The 23,811-nt window shown below is 36.2% G+C and overlaps 2 protein-coding genes across 3 annotated transcripts; both read left to right on the top strand.

The window, feature by feature from the left end:
- Nucleotides 1-294: 294 nt before the first annotated feature.
- On the top strand, nt 295-18,880 carry LOC135681238 (uncharacterized). 2 transcript variants are annotated; one of them, XM_065195585.2, is made up of 14 exons: nt 295-638; nt 1,075-1,151; nt 4,190-4,298; nt 4,631-4,683; nt 8,176-8,317; nt 9,061-9,344; nt 10,420-10,475; nt 10,606-10,664; nt 11,350-11,459; nt 12,430-12,510; nt 13,127-13,148; nt 14,180-14,424; nt 15,204-15,246; nt 15,535-18,880. In XM_065195585.2, exons 1-14 carry the CDS (start codon nt 611-613, stop codon nt 17,532-17,534), a joined length of 3,309 nt encoding a protein of 1,102 aa, XP_065051657.2. In that variant the 5' UTR covers nt 295-610; the 3' UTR covers nt 17,535-18,880. The 2 variants fall into 2 exon arrangements, with proteins under 2 accessions (XP_065051657.2, XP_088967795.1); XM_089111669.1 differs by lacking the exons at nt 295-638; nt 1,075-1,151; nt 4,190-4,298; nt 4,631-4,683 and adding an exon at nt 4,696-7,178.
- Nucleotides 18,881-19,610: 730 nt separating this feature from the next.
- On the top strand, nt 19,611-23,312 carry LOC135681239 (neuralized-like protein 4). The gene is made up of 3 exons (XM_065195587.2): nt 19,611-20,272; nt 20,771-21,110; nt 21,887-23,312. The coding sequence occupies exons 1-3, from the start codon at nt 20,075-20,077 to the stop codon at nt 22,003-22,005; spliced, it is 657 nt and encodes a 218-aa protein (XP_065051659.1). The 5' UTR covers nt 19,611-20,074; the 3' UTR covers nt 22,006-23,312.
- Nucleotides 23,313-23,811: the final 499 nt, after the last annotated feature.

The raw sequence follows: 23,811 nt of genomic DNA, 5'->3' as shown, positions 1-23,811 counted from the left end.
CCACCCTGGATCGAGAGAATACTAGCTAGCGTACGGGCTTGCAATATAGGGGTAATACCAATATTGAGCCCCTTCTACGCCCATGGAAGTCTAACCTTATTTTTGACTGAGCGTTTCAGTTACTTCACTTCACCCTCCATAACTTGCACCCCTGCTTGAGATAATTGATGTGATAATCTTAGAACGGACCAGCCCCCACATTTTCCTAGAGTCATGGATCTTTTTGATTGAGTCTGTCCACGGATCTTTTTAGTGGATCTTTTTGGTTGAGTCTAATAGGGTGAAAGCAAAGTAAACAACTTAAAATCCCACGCATATACAAAATATAATAGAAATCTTTCGCTGCATTGTTTTTCTTGCGAATTGTTTCCATGGCATTCAGTGGAATGTTATGAAGTAATCCTGCCGCCATGTTTATTTTCATTCGACCTCAGCTCGAATGACGAATTCTCCAGAAGAGCAGAATCCCTGACGCTGATGACATTAATCATTCTGAGGGTTCTACGTCTACAAGTTTGGCCCCGGCGATTCGAGGTTTGAGAAGAATTTTTTTTATGCTGGTCGGAGTATTGCATAACTGCACCACTCAAAACGACTTGCATTCCACGATATGAAAGGTAGAGGGCAGAAGGTGAACGGTAAGTCCCAATTATTCGTCAGTTTAATCATTTCTTCTATTTTAAGGCTTGTAGGGCATCGAATTGACTTTTTGATGCCTTATAACTGCAAACGACATGTAGGCTAGAAGAGTCACTGCCGCAGGCAAGCAAAGAAGAATTTTCTGTTTTGACAATTTTATTGATTTAGTTTACGCATTTTGCTGTTTATTGTAGCCGTTCAATAGCTAGACAATATTTAGACTCGTTAATTCACGTTAACTACTTGTTTACAAATGCTAAGCAACTTGCAGTCAATTGATTAGTATATTATTTAACTTGTGAATTTCACATTTTCATATTTTATGATCAGAGAAACATAAGTATGAACATGATTCTTGCACGATGCAGTTCCAACCTTGGTCTTGATTATAAAACTTACTGCTTTTATTTCAATACTTGTTTCTATTCATTTCAGATGATTATTTCAACACTGCTAACGGTTCGGTTTCGGCCGAATACGCTCTGCCATTGCCAGGAAATCTTAATTCCCAGGTATGGACGATTTCCTCTTATTTTAGACAAGCAGCTGAATTAATGAAACTTTCCCACTGCTCTTCAGAATGTCTGTTTGATATAAGCAAAACAAGCACACCAAACTCTAAGACCATCTGCATGATTGTTTTTTAATATGTGCTTAAAAGGAAAAATGTAACTTGCTGCATAGAAAGGTATGCCTCATTCATTCCACTTGCAGCAAAGCAAGGGTGCTTCCGTTTTCTGAAGATAAAATGTTCAAACTTTAGCTTGATTTTTGTTATTGTTGGTTTAAATGAAACATGCAAGTTCAATCATGGATATAAGTAAATATAATTTTGAATCATTTCATCTATTAATAACATTGGAAAGATCTGGAAAAGTAGAAAGCTAAGGATGCACTAGAAAGGCTACATAAACTATTGTTTAACTATTGAGAATCGATGGCCACCATTTTGCATGTCTCTATTCCAATGGGGTGAATTATTTGTAGATTATGCAACTTTACTCCAACTTTGGTTACAAAGACACTAGAGCATATTTAAGACATATACCCCATGTGGGGTACTCATATATATTTAGGATAGGCATGCTCAGGCTGGGGTACAAACCATCAACCCAAAAATTAATTTTTAGCATAGAAAATGATCCAAAAAATAATTTTTCTTCTCTTGCACACCCAAAGAAATAACAAAGAGACTCTGCTCCATATATGATCTTGAAATCATTGCACAGCACAGAAGCCAGTATACAATATATTTATCAAAGATACACAATTTACATCATCTTGTAGTTTAACTTCTGCATTTTGGCTAAAAACCTTTGAAATGTTCCAGTCAGTCTGCTGTCTAGGGCTGCTAGTTAGGACAATGTTTATGTTGTTATGTGTTGAGCTTTTGATGGGCTTTTGTTCGAATGAGAATGTAGTGAAGACTGTTGACTACTGTTTTTGATTCAAAACAAAAACCTGAAGAAACAAGAAGTTTCAAAGAGAAAGAAACCATTTCTATCTGAATGAATTGTGTTTGGAAAACAGAAAATCTGATGTTTACTTCATCAATAAACTGCATTATCCCAAGGTAAATGCAGTACGAGTAAAAGAAAGAAAATACGTGTTTGCCCCACAAGAATTTAGGGCAAAACCCACAGCATTTCCAAGGATACTTTGGACCAATAATTTTTGAGTATTCAACTATACCAGCTGTGCAGATGTGACTTTACATTGTAATTAAGATCCCTCCCGTTTGTCCCATTTTTGGCATCCTTGGCACTGTTATTTAATGGAAATGCTCAGGGAAGGAAAAAAGGATAACAATGTATTGATTCCTTGTTTTTATGCTCCCCTAAAGCTTGAAATTGTTCACTATTGTCCACAGAAGAACCCTCAAAAAAGAACTAGTTTATTTCATATTTTGCTTGTGCATTGAAGTTTTAATCGGGGAACCAAAGTCTGGTACAATCAAATATACAAAATTATTTTTTTACTCAGCCAGTTGTTAGCTTTGTGGGAGTTCCTTATATCATTCTGAATACTCTTATGATTATGCAGTTTTCATCTGCAATAAATGAAAATTAAATCATATTTAGTGTGTAAACCATGTTTTCTCTTTTTCTTAAAATTTTCTCACTCAAGGCCCAAAAAAATAATTAGGCTTTTCATGAACTAAAAAAAAATAATTGTATGATTGGCTGACCCAAAAAAATAAGTTCCGCTCAAATTTTAGACCCAAAATGGAACCTGAGCATCCCTATCCTAAATATATATGAGTACCCCTCGTGACATATGCATGTATGAGCACTTTTTAATTTGCCATTTTGGTCCAAGAAATAATCTGATGACCCTCTGATGGTAATCAATGGCCAACAAAAATTTGCATCTCAGATTTTTCTAATGCTTTCTTTTCCGTTTCGTAATCATATTCTAGTCTCTATGCGAATTTTGATGGTATCAAAGACTTTGAGCTTCAAAAAAATGAAAAGCTCATCTCCATTGCAATGCATTGGAATTAACAATAAAATTTGATGCCACATCTTATCATCAAAGTGGCATCAAATTTGAATCAATAATCAGTTGTATTGGGAAGCACGGGAGAAGGTGTAGTTAATGAAATGAGGGTCACTGCATGTTAGTTGGATTTTTGCAACTTTCTACATTGATAGCATTTGCACTTCTGCCAGAAAACACTGAAAATTGAAAAAGGAAATGTGCAATTGATGAGAAAGTTAATATGGGCACCTACCTATACATTTGCAAAACATAGACACACAAGTAACATATTCCCTTGGTAATCATCAACACGAAGGGCATTTTGATACTATCCTAGTAAAATTCAAATGGCAAGGTCTTGTAATATCCAATTTTTGCAAACCTAAAGTCATGTTCATGACTATATTTTTCATAAGAAATTTGGATTCCTTATGATTTGGCAGCTGCCAGTGTAGCATGAAAGGTGCACATTAGACCAATGGTCAGCTCACCTGGTTTAATGCTTCTTCAGCTTTTAATTAAAGTTCCAAAAGCTACTTTAAGTATTATTAATCAAAAAGCATATTCTGCTTATGGACCATGCATTTTTTCCTTATGTAATGCTACAAGTTATTGAGAATGCTTTCCACTTATCTCTGTCTTCTGTCTCCTCAATTTTTCCAAATCTTCAGTAGCTTGAAACTGATTTATTTCAAGATAATGATTACTGTATTCTTCGACAGTGTCGTAGCCTAGTGTCACTGGCAATGCTTTTCTTTAGTTTTCACTGTATTTCTCAGTAGCACCTGTTAGATCAAGGTGCAAATCAGTGGCTTGCTGACTTGCAGCTAAAGCTTCTTAACTCACAAATTATTGTGAGCCTAATGTTTCGTATTTTTAAGCCCAGGCAAATTGCCACTGGTATTTCATAATATTGTCAGTACATGGACTGATGTGGCCAACATACCTTCTACAACTTTGGATAGTGTTTTTTTCACCAAGTACATATCCTTTCATGTGCATCTCTTCTCATTTAAACCTTGGTACACCATTGGCTTATGTGAAAAAGTAGCTTGGTTTCTTATTTTAGATTGATCAAATTCGAGAGGCATATCCAAATTTGTCAAAGGAAGATGCAGCAGTAGTCTTGCAAAGCTGTGACTGCAACCTTGAAACAGCAATAGTTTCTATAACTCAAGGTACTTAACTTTTCCCTTCATAAGATTATCTTGACTGTAATGACTTTCATTGTCCTATATCACCAGCCTGGATATTTGGCAGAAATGATGTCGTTCTTACATTGGTGTATCCACGTTCTCCTAATGAAGACAGTGTTAGAGAGTAACCATGAAATAAATAGTAGTAATTATATTTTTCAGAATTTCAATTTTTCTTCTTTGCTTTTATTTGCTCTTGTTGTTTATTTAATGTTGGTTGATCATGCAGAAACATGAACAAAATTTGAATTTCCAATACATTGCATAATCAAAATGTTTCAGTTTCCCCTGAGCTGAATGGTTTTTGTCTTTAGATGGAGCAGAGAATATATTATCATCATGGAATTTTCAGGGAAAGCGTGGAAAAGTAAGTTGTTGTTACTGTTCATATTTTGTGTGTAGTATTCTGAAGAATGGTTTTTACATGATTGCTTTATCAAGAAATCTCAAATTTGTACTGAATGGTTCTATAAACTTCCACTAAAGTCGTTGAGGACTATCATATAGTTCAGAAAGACACTTTGGGTGTTTTTAACTTTATGGTTTTAATCATTTGCTCAGAAACTCTATTGCAGGGCTATGCTTTTAGTTGACTATCTCTTGTTTAATGTGAGTAGAAGGTAAACCTAGGAGGTTTTAAGCCTGTTTTGTTATTAATTTGTATCTTTTTATTGGTGATGCTTATATTCACTTGCTCGAGTCACGCAAATTCAAAATGTTGGGTGATAAAAGTCATTCCTTTACATTTGAAGCTATTTTTGTTATTCTATATCCATGTTTCTGGTCCCTGATTTCTAAAATTTAGTTCAATTTTGGATTGGCAAATTTTTATATAATTTATAACAATTTTTATAACAATTAACCTTTTGAACAGAGATTTGCAAAGAATTTTGCAAGACAGTTCTGTATAAGTTTTAATATAAATGTATATTTCAAACTAGAGTCTTTTTTCATTATTATGATATGCAGTTCCAATCATAATAATGATTTGTATGCCATTTTCATAACAAAAGATGGCCAAGGGCATTTTAAAAATTGTTTTGTTCAAACATTTTGATAAGCCCCCTCTCTCTAATAAGCCCCCTCTCTTTTAAGCCCTCTCTAGGACCGAACAAAAATAAATAGAGCTTTTATGATATTTTGAAAATCCTAAGATAGGATGGTAGACTGTAGGTATGGGGTATTTTTTTATAGAAGAGCCTGCAGGATCTAAGGATAGTTGTTGGCCACCACTACCCTTTTCTAGATGCCATGCTTCAGCATGACTAAACTCTAAAATGCAAGACATCGGTGTTTGTCTTTTTACTTCAGCATTTCTCAAATGTACTGTCAATGCAATAGGTATGCCCCTGTTCTGTTGTAACCATTAAGCAAGGAGAATTGTTAGAATTTTAATCAAAAGTTTCTAATTTGTGTAAATTTTGTCAAACAGTTCTTGAGAGTGAGTGCACAAAGACTCAATGCCAGATTTACGTCGTTTCAAATTTAGCTTAATGAATATTTTGTTGGAAATGTAAAAAGCAACTTTAGTTTCTAGGAGTTAGAGAAATTTCCTGTTTTGTATAGCTTTGTTTAGGGGATTAAAGGTTTTGATGTCTGTGACAAAGCACATCTGCTATAACCCTATGACATTAGGTAATGATATTTCTTATTGCAAATAGTTTGGTTTTAAAAGAATGTCATTTTCTGTTTTCCCATTGAATAAGTGGTTGCAAAAATTTCACTCCCAGATCTCACAGCAAGGCTTGCCCCCATGTCCCCCATCCTAATATTGTTTAAACTTTGCTTCGCTGCTACTGCATAGCCAGAGGTCTTGCAACGTCAAAGAAATAGTGATAAAACTCATTTCCTGAGAAGTTTGTAACATATTGAAAGACTCTATTTGATTTTTTTCTTCCTTGATTCCTGTTTTTAATTCTTGAGAATTTGCTTCAAAGAAATGTCAGATATCTCAAAGTCAAAGAGCTGTCTTTTGTTGGTCAAGAATGAATGAATAAATTACTAGTTTAGATAGGAAATTTCATTGGAGGGGCGAGAAATTTAGATTTTCTGACAACAATTTTATAAGACCTTTTATTTTTTCAAAAACTTGAACATAATGACACGTAGGTCACGTGTCATAAATCACACTTCTCAGAGAGTTTTCTTGTCTTCCTCTGAAAAAAGGCATTTTAAAGTACTATGCGGAGATTGCCAATCTGATTCATAGCAACAGAAGAAATCACCATATGCAGTTTGAAAATATTTTCCTCTTAAAATGTAACACTTGGATAGAATGGACATTAATGTTAAATTTACGACAAGATCAGAAGTTTTCCGACAAAACAGCAGTTTCGCTTTACAGGAGATTTTTCGACCCCTCTGACCCTCCTTTACCTACGCCTTTACCTGCTTGTTGGTGGGAATCGTAAGTTTTTTTATATAGATATTCGCTGTTCATGAAAAATGCTTTTGTTTAACATGAATGAATGAATGATTGTGTTGAAATCAGCCTTTATGCAAGTTTTTATGCGGGAACAACGCGAGCATCGTAGCGTTTTTCTTTCAAAATCCGAATCCCGCATTCATTTGTAGCGGTACTTTAGTTTTTTTTACTTATTTATAATCAGAAATAAGTATTTTCATACATACTGTGCTAAAGTTGAACACATTATTTGAGAAGAACGTGGGGAACGGCATTCCTATCAGTCTGAAATCCTCTGGGCGAGGCTGTGGCTTAGCCTTGAGGGTGGGGAATCCCGTTATTTCTAAGAAAACAAGGGGATAACCACTGTTGAGTTCTGCTTGGTTGGCTTGGCAGGTCAATACTTTTTTTCCATCCGAACTTGAAGCCAAGTGGCTCAAGAATATTTGGACAAAACGGTAAGAGAAGTTATCTTAATTCATAGAAGTTTGTATATTATGAATTTTCAAAGACTAACATGAAATCGCTTTAATAACGCCGTCGCCCAACCAAGGTTGTCTAGGTTTCAAATGGCCTAAAGGTTCATCTACTTAAAACTGTAGCTTAGAGCAGGTTTTTAACTGTCCTGTTGCAATAACCAATGAAAGACTGTTGTTTGTGTGATAAGTATGATGATTTTGGTACCAAATATTTAAACATTTTTGCAGCTAGCTTTGCGGGAGCCTTTCTGTTCGATTACGCGAGCCTCTTGACTGAAAGAGTGTTTTGCCAAGAAATGGTGAACCTATTCGATAACAAATGGAGTCGATGACGTCATCACATATTTCAACCTTGGAAACATTAGTTATTTGACAAGCAGACAGCTTGGATTGATTCTGAAGGCTCAGTCTGAAAATAAGATGATACCAAAGCTTTCCTTGATAAAACGTCAAGCACATCCGGAAAAGGTCTTTTTGTTGTTTATGTAACCAACGCAAGCTAAAGGTTCCAGCCTAGTAACACTGTACGGAGTGTTGTTAAGTGAATAAGGGAGGAACATCGAATCATCTACACGCCCTACACGTCACAAAAAATTTATAAGCATTTAGGGTGTTCGTGTTGTAGGGACACTATCTAGGGTGCAGTTTGTCTTATTTATGAATGTCTCTAATTTTATGTCTGACAGCCTAATGGCTGATATTTTTATGAAACTGGGTCTCCTGAGGCCAAAGGCCAAAGATATTGGTAGAATGTCATATACCTAAGTCATTTTTGGCTCAGCGCCTTTTGTGCCTTGCAATTTAGTCCATATAGCAGAAGTGAATTCCGGTTCAAGGTTTGAATTATCAACCATTCCATTGAAATACAGATTCATTTTAATCGACTGCCCAATACCTTTGTTTGTCTGATATTTGGTATTTTCTCCAATACCTTTCACCCTTGCTGTGATTATGTTGCACGGGTTCTTGTTCTCAGAATGGGCCTAGTCCAGTTAAAAACCGCAGGAGAAGAAACAAGAAAAACAGAAATCGAAGAAATGAGGATGACAACGTTGAGGGCAAGGAAGAGTCGTTAAATGATTTAATAAAACCCGCTGAAGAATTGTTTCTAGCTTCAGGTATGTAGCCAAAAAATTGAAAATCTGACGTGCGCTGAAAATCTGACTTGAAGAATGAAGCCACTGTCTTTCTACTTTGTTGTTTTTGCTGTGTGCCATCTTTAGGCTTTCTTTAGACTCTGACCAAAGTCCAGAAAATGTTCATCCTTAACCCGGAAGTTCTTTTATCTTTGGAAGCTCACGTCACAAGAAAATTAAGGCTTGGCTAGGGCGCGGTACTTTTATCTGCCAAAAAATTTATGATATTGCCCCCCTCTTTTAAGCCCCCCATCCTTTAAAGCAATAAACTGAAATAAGATTCGCTCTTTCTCAAGCACTGGTGATTCTAATAAAGATGTTCACATTATCATTGACTAAATATTCATAGAAATATGATAAATAATCATTTAATCAGAATAGCAGAAAAATCACACAAAATTTGTAATATTTTGTGGGCAAATCGAGAAGTTTGTGACTGGTATCCAATCAGCAGCGCTACCCGCCTTAAAAATAAAAAAATTTCAAGACCAAAGTTTCATGTGATCCATTCTCTAATACCTCTTGATTGTGCCTGCCAGCACAAGAAAGTTATGTGTTCGTTTACTTTTGTATCCGTCTGTTGCCTTTTGCGTAAAGTGTCTAGCATAGAATACCACTACCAAGGCTAAATACGCTCCTATGCAGTGTCAGGGACTTTCTTGGCACATAAGCAAAAATTTTGATGTTTAATTATATATTCTTATGAATATCTTTTCACTTCACAGAAAAGGAGGAGTCAATTCAGATTAGCCAATCACAAAGTTCTATCAACGTACTAGAATCGCTGCCTTCTTCCCGAAAATCGTCTGTCTCAATGCAGTCAGAAAGCCCTTTGACGCCACTGACACCAAAGTCAGCTGATGCACCCAATTTTAATGACGCCCTAGGGGCGAATAAAACAACAGAGCCTCCAAAGAAAAGAAATGTAATTGATGCGATGCCAAGGTCAGCGAGAGACCTACAGAGGTCTACTGTTGCAATCGCGCGGTTCCATGCCGTTCATGAAGATGTAAGGGAAAAATCTATCTTTTTTTTACTTGGAATGCTTTCTGATTGTAGTTAGACGCATTGTAATTCTATATAACTTGCATTCTATCCACTAGTATCTTACTTTGTCACAACTGTTATTCTTGACGTCAAGCACATATTTGTTGTGACTCGTCACCATTGCCTTTTTAAAGTTGTTAGAATAGCAGTTCTCTTTTTTCGTTTCCACCTGTCAACACTAATTGAACTGTGTTCATTTTCTCATGAAAGTTTATTCTACCAACAGGTACCCAGCTCATTTTTAGCGAACTAAATAGCATTGTTGGTGAAATTTGAATATTTTAAAACAATTCTGCAAACTACAAGCTCTCAAAGCACTTTTATGTTGTTTTAGCCATTTCTGAAGTTTAAGATTGTATCTAGAAACATTTTCGCCAAAAAACCCCTTGCTTTTTTTGATATCTTTGTAGAAAGATTTTGAACATAGTAAATTTTTTTGCTTTTCTTAATGTTTCTAGTTTCAGTGGCGCTGCTAAAATTGATGTACAATGCTAATAAAAAGTACTTAGAACACGCAGCAATTTTTGCACAGATAATATTCAACATTTTGTTAAAAAATCTTAAAAATGCAAAAAAAAAGTTAAAGATAACAGAAAATTGAAATTTAAAGCAAGCGAGACCTTTTGTAACAAACAAAGCCAATTTTGCTTTCACTATTACTCCAAAGAATTAGTCAAAATGTAGCTCGTTGGATTTTGAATCTTTCATCCCTTTTTCGAAAAATACTACTTCTACCCTCTTCCTCCTGAAACAATAGTTTAGACAAATGTCATAAAAGAATGGCAAAAGAAGGTAGTTCCTAATTTCTTTACCCGTTTTGTACTTTTGACAGGCATTGTAGCCGTTAAAGGACAGTTAATTTGCCTTAATTTGAGCATCTACCTACGTAGAGAAAATGGCCTTATCCACGACTTATTAGACAGATGTTTCTTGTAGAATATCGCCTAAACAAAATGCAAATAACTTTGCCGGCGTGTCTGAGCTTGCAGTGCTCTCTGGATTTCCAGTGGCTTTATTTTTTTCTTTCGTGTTTGTAGAAATGCGATAAAGCGGAGAAGGAAATTAAAAGTCACTTCAAGAAAATAAGAGACAGGTAATGTATTCATTTTTTTATGTACGAAGAATGAGTAAATATTCTTGATATGCCAGAATTCGCATATCTCTTTATTGTGCACATTTTATTTTTTAAATAAAAGTTAAAAAGCAGTAATTGTTCTTTCTAGCCTATTAAAGAGAGAGGAACTTCTTCTCGAGCAACTGCAGACAATTAAAGTTGAAGCAGGTACTGTACTACAAAATTTTACTAATTATAAGCAAGTTAGGTGGCAAAAGTTTTCAAAGACAAGCACATCCAATGGACAAAAGTCATTTTCTTTTGGTGTGCTCAACTTTGGAATCGCCTAGATGCCGACCATAAACAGGTCACATCTCCGATTAGATTCAAAACTTTGCTCTAACAATTTTTGTTTCAATATCATACTTGAAACTTTTAAACAAATTGAATAAGTATTGTAAATAGTCCTACACGTATTAAGGGAAATAGAAAATAAAACATTGTAAATAGGTATCGAAAATTGCGTGGGTAGGGTAACTTAAAGTCAGGAGGGATTTAGTATTGTAATGTTTTATTCTGAGATATATTATAGCTATTCATTGCTGAATGGGCCTTCATACTTAAATAAATGAAAGTGAAATGAAATGAAAAACTTTTCGACGTGTCACCGTAGTTTTGCTTTGAATCGCAAATAGTTGGGCAAGGAGGTGCGACCCCACCTCTGAAACTGAACACACCATTTGCATTATTTTGAAATAAAAAAAGAGAAAATTGATGTCTTGAGGCACAGCTTCCTTCCACTCCTCACCTATTCACCAAGATACCATCCTACTTGTAGCTCTCTTATTTCAAACGCTATTCGAAGTATTGAGTGCTTACTTTTATTACTGAACAAGCATGAATTGTTTTTCAGCCAAGCTACTCGATGATCGACAACAACAAGCAGCCATCTTGAAGCACCAGTGCGATCAAATCGGGCGTCTACGAGATCAAGATATTACAGAATTACGTGCCAACATTAAGGTATCATCCTTATGGTTTCCTCCTTAACTGTATTTGAAAATCTATCGAAAGTTGAACTGTTTGTTTTTATTGTGAACCTCTATAATTGCAGACAGGTTTTTGATGGCCTTTTTATATCCCAGTGCTTTGGATTCTATTGTCATCAAGTATTTGTTGGAGGAGCCCCTTTAAAACAGCTTCTGCTCAAGGGCAATCCATTTTTGAAGAATGAAATTTGAAATTTATGAAAAGTGCCAATTCTTGTTGGTTATATGTGCTAGATCAGTGGCCCATACACGCACTAGATGCGTGTACAAGACAACTTCTGCAGAGTTTGTTGTCCTAAAACCAAATGTAATAACCAACCGTGTTATTTTCTAAAAATAAGCACGAAGAGAAAGTTTTTGTTTTGATTTATCGCCCTCTTTTTTTAATCTTTTCTCATACAAGGAGAGACTGTAACAATAAAGAGCTCTAAAGTTTTTAAGAGCAAGTTATATTTCGGTATTAAGTTGACAAATTAATCAAATGTCATTTAACTTGTATAGACGTAGGTTTGTGAGCATTACTGTTTACCGGTCTGTCATTAAGTGCTCTATGTCGTATAGGCAGAGCTTGTACCCACTTTATGTAAACCGGACCGTTCTAAGTTGCTACTCTGAGTTTCACGCTTAATGCGATTACCATAGCCAACTGTCATGCGATCCTCTGTTATTAGAAATGCGTCTAGGATTATGCAAGTGAAGGAAATTTGCGGGTTTGGTTGTTTAGTTGGGCAAAATTTGAATTTCTCAGTCAATAGTCTATTTTCCAATATGAACTTGTTTTATTTGTGTCATTTGAAATAAAACTAGGCTGATCTTTCATGCTTTGTCATTGCATGTTCTGAAGTAAAGATTGGCTTTAAAGTTTGAGACATGGTATCCTTACAGCACTGCTTTCTTAGTGAAAGCCTTGAACAGTTTTATAATGCCCAATGTCTTTTTCGTAGCATTTCGTAGGGGACAGAAAAATTGACGAAGAGGTAGCTAACACAAATAGGTTTGTGGGCGACTCAGATGAAATTATAAAGGTAAGAATATTTTGGGAAAGGCCAATACCTTGATTTATTAAAGTGCTTTTGTTCGGAAGTTTGATGACTACTCGGATGTACCCGCTGTTGGGTTTATTTTTGTCGTGAAAGACCGTGTTTTGTTTTCATTCTGGCTGCGGCGAAAAGTATAGCCATGAGATAATAATAAAGATATACTGTAATATTTTATATTTGTGTAAAGCCATCATAAAAGCTCAGATTTATTCATAGAAGTATTTTGAAAGTGCCCGAAAATGACGAATAGTGAAATTCGGAGGAGGCAATGTCGCTTGCTATTCGTTGTTATTTGATATGGTTAAATGTGACTTCGAGAGATGCAAGAATGCAAATCGTAGGCTTCACTCGTTTAAAGGCTCTTACGCAACCGGCATGCTTTGCAACTATAGTTCAAGAACTGGTCTAGTATCGTACTGAATGAAAAAACAAAACAGAGCCAATTTCTCATCGCTTAAAAAAAGCTGTCACAAAGCATGCCGGTTGCACAAGAGCCTTTATGAGCCAAACATTATCTTATAATCACACATTATATAGATCATCGCCGAGAACATTTTAATAAATTTTAGAGGAGTCATGTGCTTGTCTTTTAATCTTGCAGGTCGTAGAAAGTTTTGGTCATGGTAAGTAGCAAGGATTAGTTTTAATACTGAAAAACCTTATGTCTTTCTTCATTAAATAACTCACAAAGTCCAGAAGACAATCTTGCGTCCTACTTCCAAATAATTAGTATTAATAAAGAGCAGTCTGTTCATTAAATTAAGCGATGAAAAACTTTTGCAACTGATGACAATTGTGAATTCATTAATTTTTATATAGCATCTGTTTTTCAAGTTTTATCCCGAAAATATTTATTTGTAAACCATATCTTTAATGTTTGTTCCGTTTGTTGGCCAAATACGCGGGCTTACATCTAGTTGCGGATACTATGGTTATTCTTAGTGGTGCTTTGGAAAGAGAACCGACACTCTAAATGTCTAGGTGTTCCATAATCTGTTTTCATAAAATGTTTCGAGAGAAAATAATATTTCTGGATCCTGAAAATTGTTTCTTCAATTGATATTTTGACGATTTTTTGTCGTTAATTGATTGGAAGACGAACTAAAATTTAACATCATATGCACATGCACAGTTGAAACACGTTATTTTCAAAACGCATAACATGTTCAGTGAAAGGAAAAGTTGTGGCTCTTGAGGGAATAAATCAGTCTCGAACCAAATTACGAATAAAATTTAGAGCAAATGGTGTTTTGAGAGAGTAAGAATGATGCAGTTCTGGTCTAAATGGTTTCACATAAATGGCTTTGAAAAGCAATGGTTTTGAATAAACGTCTGACTCTCTTACATAGATCTAAAACGTCAGAACATAGATCGAAAACTGAAAGCTAGAAAGTATATTTACCCAGCCGGAAACTGCCAAGCCATCTGGGTTTATTTAGATCCGCGACTGATCCGCAACCTTTCCTAGCTTTGAATTTTTGATCTATGTTGTGATATTTTATGATCCAGTTAGTGTCAGATTAGAAGCTTCATTATTTGATTAATCATGTATTAAAGTTTGCTTTTTCAAAGCCATTTTCAAATTTTTTACCTGCCAAAAGTACTTTAAGTATTTTCAATGCACTCTTGAGTTGCTATCTATGTTATTTTTCAGTCACCCTACTAAAAGCTGGTTATAAACAAAGGTCATCTTCAACGGATAATATCATAAAACCAATTGATGATCCACCGCAAAAAAAACTCCAAGCGGATTTGAAAGGGAAAGGTGTTTTGCATGCTGCTGATGTTGAATTAGAACAAAAAAAGAACCAAGGCGACGTGAATCGACCTCTTACAAATGATGAATTGAAAGAACGTGCTGCCACCCACACAAGGCTAAAAGAGGCTGTCGAGGAGCAGGTAACATTTATAGTTTATCAAGACAATAGAGTACAGGGGTGATGACGTTGCAAAAATCCATTTTAAGAATTTTTCAATTTTGACTATATAACCCGAACAATCATTATGAAATGCCTCTTGATGAGCAAAATCAATTGAATGAGATATGACCACCTAAGCACAGGGTCATTCCCCACCAAACCTCTGTAATTTGGTCTTGGTATATAACTTCATGAACCAGGCCAGAATAACAGTAATCCGCTAGCAAACTTTAAACCTTCCATTGGCCATAACTCGCCCAATTTTGAACATATCTAGCAGATTTTTCATATTGAGAAGTATTTTATGATGTTCTTTCAGATTATGTGGCCAAATTTAAGGAATACTAAAAATAGATTTTTTGATGACGTCACACTTCAGTACTTTTTTGATCAATTTAATTTTTAAGTGAATCAAGGACCATTAGAGTAACCATTAGAAACGGAAGGTCTTTGTATATTTACACTTGTTTTGTATAGTTTTTATTCATCGAGATTTGCAGTATTATCATTCATAACTTATTTTGCCCATTTAACCAGGAAAGCCTTGGTACCGCAAAATTGCTTATTTATGTTTATTTATCTTTTGGAAAATTCTGATGAAACAGTTAATCCACTGCCAACCTTTTACGACATAACAGTATATTTTTCTCTTTACCAGTTTTATTTCTCTGATTGCTGTCGGTTGTCAAGCAAATAGTTGTGATGAACTTGTATATAAAGCTTGCATATCTTTCACACAAACATTCTGGTTTTTTTCAGACATCGATGGCTGCTGGAAGATCTCATGTAATGAAACAAAACGGTAAGTTTTGTATGATTTTCGGAGTAATATAGGTGTAAGTAACAGGGTTGGACTGTGCCAAGAATCAGCTGTAGGTCTCCAAATCATTCACTTGCATGAAAATTATTATTTCATGCTTACAACTAAGTCAGTTAGGTGATGCAACACGTATAAAATTTTAAAGATGTTTCTTCCTTTTTGCTCAAGTTGTACAGCTAATAGATAAAATAATTATTGCAAAAAGGCTACACCCGTATCAAGTATTGAGTATCAACTAAAAGTATCAAGTTTTTTACCTTACGATTCTAGAAACAAAAGTTCCTGCTGGACAGCGAGTCAATTATCAACATGATAAAAAATTGTCAAGGGCACAAAACAATGCTGATAAAGTAGTGGAAAGACCTGGTCGCAGCCAGGTGAAGCAGCAGCAACAATACGAAGATAAAGGTCGTAAGTCATCGGCTTCGGAAGCTACAAAATCACCTGGTCACAGTCAGGTGAAGCAGCAGCAACAATACGAAGAGAAAGGTCGTAAGTCATCGGCCTCGGAAACTAGAAAATTGCATGACAATAGGAGTGCTAAGAATCGTAAGTATAGAGACAGGCAATCGGATAATTGGAGGAAGAATACTGATTGGAGACAGCATGATGATAGGAGTTATGCTGGTAGTGACAGAAAGAGCGACAGCACTGCGATTGCAAAAGAAGAAGACAAAGTGGGTGAATTGTCAGCAGAGAAGGGGAGAACAGAGGCGCCAGCTGTTACTGTTAAGAAAGACAGAGTGATTACAAGTAATGAAAACGCAAAGAAGCCTGAAAATACAGCCAGTTCAGAAAGCAAGGAGAAAGAAGAGAAGACCCAGCACCAGACAGGTCATAAAGAACGGGACTTTGTCAACCATAGAGGGCATTCTAGCAATAAGGAGCGTGGTCAATCAGGGACTGGTAAGAGGAGACATGTAGAGAACAAAATTGAACAACCAGTTGTCGAGCACCACATCGAAAAGCCAGTGATTAAAGAAGAACACAGTTTGGAAAATTTGCATGGTTCTGAAGAGAAGGGGCGCAAGGAACATCAAACAGCACAGCGGGCTAGCATGAAAATGAAACGAGAGCAGCAAAATCATCGTTGGGAGAATGAAATGGATAGGGACCAGAAAATCGTCAGGGATCGGGGTGGCCCTCAAAGACAGAGTTGGACTGACCGTCGAAACAGGGAGCACGAGCTGGATAACCATAAGACTAATAACAAAGTTGAAGAGAAACCTGATAAGGGTACAGTATCTGCTGAGAAGGATGACGTAATTCAAAGAGATGAATGGTATAATGCAGGCATTGAGAAACAGGCCACTGAGGTATCTACTAGGGTGGACCGTGGCAGCAACGCCAGAAGTTTTGATCAGGGTGAGCGTCGAAGGGGGCACTACAATAGATACAGAAATAATCATCAAAAGAACAAGGCCTCGTATACAAATGGCAATGAAAGGACTGATTCAGAGGCTGGTAAAAACAGAAGCCACGGCGATGCTATTAACAAGGGTAAGGGTCCCCCCTCCGATGAAAGCAAGGTTTACCAGAAGGAAGCAGGTGTTGGTTTATCGGGTGAAGAAAAGTCGCAAACGAACATTGGTAATCTTAACGGTGAAACCAAGTCAAATACCGCTAACTCTAGCAGTTTAGTACCCGCTGTGACACCCACTCAAGGCACAAAAACCGCCGGAGCTAAAACTACAGAGGAAAATTCACAAGGGGAAAAGCGCCAAGACAAAAAAGATCCATCCGTCGATACCCAAGCTCAAAAGCCTTATACTCATGACAGGCTGCCGCAAAGAACCAGAAATAATAGAGGACAGTACTATCGAAAAAAGAATTACAAAGGAAGTGATAATCGTGGTGACGTCATCACAAAGAACGACGAAAAAGACTATCGAAATGAGAAAACTTTTGACAAGAAGAGGACTGCTCATGGGGTGGAAAACGGGTATTCCGAAGGTAATTCAACTTCAACAAGAAGTGTCCGTTCACCTGGCAAAACAGAATCAAAGAATGAAGTTAACGACAAAAGATCTGATGCAAATATGAAGGGCAAGTCCGCTGTTTCTAACCACAATAGTGACGTCAGTGGAAAGAAGCACGACTCAGTGACTTCCAATGGTATCAAGGAAGAGCATGGGGTGAAACCCGCGTATTCAAAGAAACAGAACTCTACTGCCAATTCTAATAAACCTCGGGAGATTTCATACCATAATGGAACGCATAATGACGATACTCGCAAAGTTAAAGATGTGAATGAAAATTATAGTACCTGATTATGAGGTACTCATTATTACCTATATTTCTAACTAAATAGAATTTTAAATGTGTTTTTTGCATACAAACAATGTTGCTTTTTGCATACGAGATTGTTGACGTTGAACGTGATTCTAAAGAAATATGGACCACCGAAAACGTAGCTAAGGTGAATATATTATCTAGTGTCTGGTCAAAATTCATTGCCTTATTGTGGAAGAAGTGTTTTGATTTAAGTTACTTAGATATTCGCTTTGAATATTAATAACCTTCGATTTAGTTATTGGGAAGTTTTATCATGCTGTTATGAACCGCTTTGTTTGGTAATGAGTCACAACCTTATTCATATGCGGGCCAAGGGAGGGTATGGGGTACTGTTGTTCAAATATAGTCCAAATAATTCTAGAATTTGATATAAATTCCCCTGGGTATGGGTAGGTCATGTTCATAATGATATAATTAATTTACAATTTTGGATTCAAAGATTTTCCAGGAGATGATATCATTGTTACAGATATTCAGTAGCTAACGCCTCTATTGAGTCCTTTTATATGCCTTTTCATTGGATGCAGTTCCTTGCTTCATTGGCAACAACGCCAAGCCGGCAGTTCTGGTAATGACAGGAACATAGCTATAGTTTATCTTGTAATAGTTATTCTATTCTTAAAAACCGTCGCTTCGATAATAGATTTTTAACCAATAGTTTGATTAGAGACCTGTCAATACTGGAAAGTTTAATTGTGAAATGTTGGCATATTCGTGCTGCAGTGAATCCCCGAAGAAGAGAACCTAATAAACTAATTTTTGTTTCAGAACTTCTTTCTCGGACTATGCAACCTAATTTAGGCGTTTAAATTTGCCAGGAGACACCCCGATTCCCAGGCATCACCGACTTAAGTTCATCACCCAAAAATAACTAAGAAATTAATTTTTGTTTCAGAACTTCTTTCTCGGACTATGCAACCTAATTTCGGCGTTCAAATTTGTCAGGAGACACCCCGATTCCCTGGCATCACCGACTTAAGTTCATCACCCAAATATATATTTTGGTTGAGAACCTACTGTAAGAATTATGTTTCCTATTTACTCTTATATACATCTTCAAATCAAAAGCCAAGAGGAGTCTGAATATTGAAAAAGCATACTATTCTTCTGGGGGATTTGCTGCAGTGTTTTCAGAAACTTGGCAACTTTATTAGTAAATTGAATTCTGCCATCAATTAAACATTTTTTGTAATTCGCATTGACAAGTGCGCCTACTTAATGTCTCTATCTTGCTGTTGATGTAGGAATCACTTCTTGACATGGGCCTACTATGTGTACACTAGCAAATAGGGGATAAATGAATCATTTGATAACACTGAAATGTGACGTTATATCCGAATCAATTTTTTTGCTTTTCACCACGTAACCTAAAAAAACACCATCAAATACTTCTAAATATGCAAAAACGGTAATATTTTCTACGAATTGATTGAGATAAAGCAAGTAAAAGAACTGAAATTTTCAATGAATTATTGTCATTATAGCCTTTACAAAATTTCAAGGATTTGACGAAGAGAGATTCTGCACTCATTCTGCCATTTATAGGCAAATTTGTAAAATCGATTAAGTATATTTAGTGGCAATACGCTATGCTTTTGCAGGTTTTTGGTCCCAATCCAAAAAAATTTTGTACCCAAGGAGCCTTGATGTTGAAGACCCTAACCCGTGAAAAACTAATTTTATGTTATTAAATTGCTAGTGAAAAAGCAAGAATAAGCGTCAGGAGCTTGTGCTTGTTTTATGATTCAAATGTGTACGTAGCTATGACGTATTTGAGCTCTTGAAAAAACCAAAGTTATAAGCAAGCACGGTCGCTCTTTTGAGTCTGAGCGGTTGCTTAAATGAGCCTTGAGAATCAAGATATTGCTGCTTTAACGACTGAAAGACCATGCATCCTTCAAGTTTATCGCAAAGAACACTCAAAGCTTGATTAGATAGGCCACCCTGTTGCAGCTGTTGAAACCTGCGAGCACCGAGGCAAAATACGCCTTTATAGGAGGTTAATCTTCTATTAGTGCTTGAGACAAATTGATCCATTATGATATTTTAATAAACTTTCAACTCATATTTTGACGACAAGACCTGTCTTTATTTTGAACCGTGCCATCCGGCAATCACCTGCTCCGTATCTTGTGGGAAGGAAAGTAACTAAAAATCACTTGATTCCTTTTTTAAGGCCGGGCGTTTTCCTTGGTGCGCCTGACCAACGGTCTGCACCCAAGTGTGAATATTAACCTCAATATTACACCCTTTGTTCTTCAAGAACTAATTTTAATTAATTTGTGGCTGATTTCAAGATAAATATTTCCAGGTTTTTCTCGCATTGCCCTCTATCTTCGGGCGCAGGGTGTGCAGCAGCGCGACGCGAGGTTAACCCCAAAACACATAACAAACTATGTGATGCCCCGCAGGCGCATTGAGACAACAACAACGTAGTGCCATAATGGCTGTAGCATTAATGGAAATTTGTAAAGGCATTTAGTTTGGGCTGAAAAATTTTAATAATGCCCTGACTATGGTGGGTCAGAGATGGCAAATGCACTTTCACCGTCGCTGTGGACGATATATCAAGCTATCCGACCATAACCAACGCGCTAGGAGGGAAGGAGACACTTATGATCACGGGCTGGTGTTTAGCGAAAGGCCTCTTCATACAGGCGAACTCTTTCAACTAAAAATTGAAGAAATGGAGCTTAAGTGGGCTGGATCACTGGTAAGTTTTTCTTAAGATCTATGGATTTTATTTCGGTATTTTCTGTTGACGAGTAATGGATGATACATTTTCTATTCGTTGTTATAAGATGATGGGAGGGTTTGGGTCATTAACATATCATATTTCCTCGATTAAACGCACCCGCTCGAATAAGCCCTTCCCTCGAATAGGTGCCCCTGAAAAAGCAAATGTTCCGAAGTTACCAAGCATTAGCCACCTCCCCCCTGCACATTCATCACAAAAACTTTTCCTTATGTTGGCGCACCTCTTTTTTGGCAATCATTTCCTTGTGCTAAATTTCTTCAAAGTTTGCAAATAACCCCCTCCCTCGAATAGGTGCCCCAATTGAATAGGTGCCCTCTAAAATTTGCTGAAGTTAATAATAGCCCCAGGGTATTAAATCAATGAAAAAATTTAATCGTTTATGCAATGGAAATTTAGTTAATGGTTAAAATTTGCATTAAAACTTTTAACTTGTACTTAAGATCTTTTTTCCAGAGAATTGGTGTAACAACAGAAAATCCAAACCTCAATGAAACAAAGATCGCAAGAGCAGTCACAGATTTGTTTACAAGTGATGATGAGAATTACTGGGTTTTATCTGGGCAGAGTGTGCACAATGGAAAAAAAGAATTTGAATATAATAAACTTAACATGTACTCATTACGTGTTTATGACAGAGTTGCTGTTCAAGTGAAATCAAATGGTGATTTACATTTTTATGAAAATGGTTTTGATAGAGGAATTGCCATGAGAGATATGCCAATACAAAAGGAACTTTTTGCTGTATTTGATCTTTATGGGCAAACAAAGCAAGTGTCTTGGGATTACTTTGGAGGTATAAGATTTGTTATTTATCATCATAATTGTCATTTATTGTCATGGTTAGTATTTTTCACCATTGTTATCATCCACATCATGATTATCATTTATTATCATACGGTATTCTCTCTTGTATTCCTGCTGTGGGTTTATTGATTAAATTCCCTAATGTATTGTGGGATTATCAGACGGACAGGATCTTTAGAGAAGTGGGATAAATTTTTCAACATGCTTTTTAAAAGCGGCTCTTAATTTTAAACATCTTCTCTTCTGTTTTGGCACAGAAACTTTTCATGTAAATTGTGAAGAACGTTGATGACAAGAAACTACACTTAATGTCTGCAAATCATTCAAAACTCTAAGCACATTTGCAATCCATTGATTTCTTTCTTTAAACAAGCCAGCATGCAGGGTTATTGGAGATCATTTATCTTTAAAACTTGCCGTTTTTTTATCACAATTATCATTTATTATCATATTTTATTATCCCATTTATCATCTATCATTATATTTATTATTTATTATCATTTTCGTGGACTTAACATTTTGTAACACAAACATAAAAAAACATCATAGAATGTCTCATCAAATTTTTCAGAGAATAAGAATTAAATTAATTCTATTATTTGCAAACATTTTTTGCTGGCTTTTCAATATTTTTTAATGCATCAAGTATTTTACATGTCACTATAACTTTTCTAAAATCTTTATTATCATTCTTATTTTCGTAAGATCTTAAAACCAGCTGAAAACCATTGTGTATCTGAAAACCTTTCCCTGATTCTCTTGCAGCACCCTCGCTTGAAAAGCTTTGCCAGAAAAAGCTTCGACTATACCTGTCTAAAGAAGAAATTGACAAAATTCCATTACCTGCAAGCCTGAAAGAATTTTTGCAAAGCGCTTTGGACTGAACCATCGCATGTTGCAAAGACCAAAAATGTATATAATGCAATGTTTTAGTATTTAGAATGCAATTTATCATTGCTCTGTGTTTATAATTAACAGCGGACAAGCTTCTGTATCTCTTTTATTTGTTGCTTTTTTATACAGCTAGATTTTAAAATCTTCATCAGGCCTTGCAAGGAGAGGTGCTCTAGCTCGATCAAGCTTCTCTGCATGGGCCTAGAAAGTTCTAGGAGCTTGATGGATTGGGCACCTTGCATGCTTTGACTAAGACTAAATGCGAAAAGCCAAATTTTGTTATTGTTTATATTTGACTGTATTTGGTAATATTTTTGTTTGGACATTCTTTAAATAAACTGCAAACATATACTCAAAATGACAAGCTTCAAATAAGCAACTGTATATTTCTGTGAGTTAACTTTGTTAAATCATAATCATAATAAATAAATTAGCACAAATCACAATGTTTAAGGTTACGGTAAACCTTTTTTGACGCAATATTTGGTTTTCTCTCTTTAAAAGCTAAACTATTAACGGAATCAGATTAAACTATACATCATTCGATGCACAAGAATGTTGCAATTCCAACCATATCAAAATAATTTGCAAATATTGTAAAATGATACTTTCCAGGCAAATTTATTGCTTAAATGAATTTTGAGACATGCTTTGCTTATCCGACATCTGCCCTGGCCGTGTGCAAATTTTCGAGCCATGCGATTGGTTCCTTGGGTACAAAATAGCTTTTTCGTGCCTGTATGTAGAGGAATTGTGAGTTCGGAGAAAACGGGATTTTACTAATCGCACTTGCAAGGTACACTCGTAAACCACAGTGTAATCCGGGTCAAGTCACTTAAAGCTTTAAGATCGATAAGCCTGTTTAAATACACACGGTAGGCACTGCGGAGCAGGGGGGGCTGGGGGGCTTTAGCCCCCCACTTTTTGCAAAAAATGCCAAATATTAATTATCAAACTACAAGAAAAGCCTCTTTATACGGTTTTAGCCCCCCCCTCTTTTTTTAAACCACCCCTCCACTTTCCTCAACGCTCCGCGGTGCCTGACACACGGCCGTACAAGGGATACATGGATGTGCCATTCGATATGCTTATGGCAGATGCGATCACAACCGCAAAGCAACGGTAATCGGCTTAAACTTGTTGCATTTTGAACAAACAAATCTCTCTTTTCAAACCATCGTTGACTAACCATCCTAGCTATTTTTATCATCTAAATCAAATTTTTTACTACAGATGGATATTGTTTTTGAAGTAAATTTTAACAATCTTTTCATTCGGAGCATTTTTTAACATGCTAGATCGACTAAACTGTTTCTTGAATGGAGGCCAGTTAATAACTTGTCTGAAAAATTTCTAATGGCTAGGCTTTTTACACAAGGAGATAGACAAAACAACCCTATCATTGCATGGCTTCTGAGTTTTCAGGAAAGTCAGAAAAGTGGATGGGTTTTGGGATAAGGAGACCCCCATTTATCCCGTATAATAGGAGTTACCCTAAGAAAATTCTTTGAGAAGTGCCCTCTTCTCATAGCACCGCTCTGAAGCTGGCACAGCTGCTCGAGACTAATTCAGAGCAGGGCAACTGGCCAGGGCCAATGGCGGCGCCAGCCACTGCGCTCTGGGGGGGGGGGGGCAAAATAAAAGAAAACGCCCTTTTACTAACAAAGAACGCAATTTTACCTGAAGGGAATGCACATTACTCACTTTTGACTATGTAAAGGCAGTTTGAAAATCATACGATTAAATCACAAAAAGTACGTTGCCAAAATATGACCCCTCCCCCAACATTAGATTTA

The sequence above is a fragment of the Rhopilema esculentum genome, chromosome 12 (genome assembly GCF_057945365.1).
Source record: "Rhopilema esculentum isolate cy_ngs chromosome 12, ASM5794536v1, whole genome shotgun sequence".
NCBI lineage: Eukaryota > Metazoa > Cnidaria > Scyphozoa > Rhizostomeae > Rhizostomatidae > Rhopilema > Rhopilema esculentum.
Note: the sequence above shows the minus strand (reverse complement) of the source record. Positions and strands in the feature narration are given on the sequence as shown.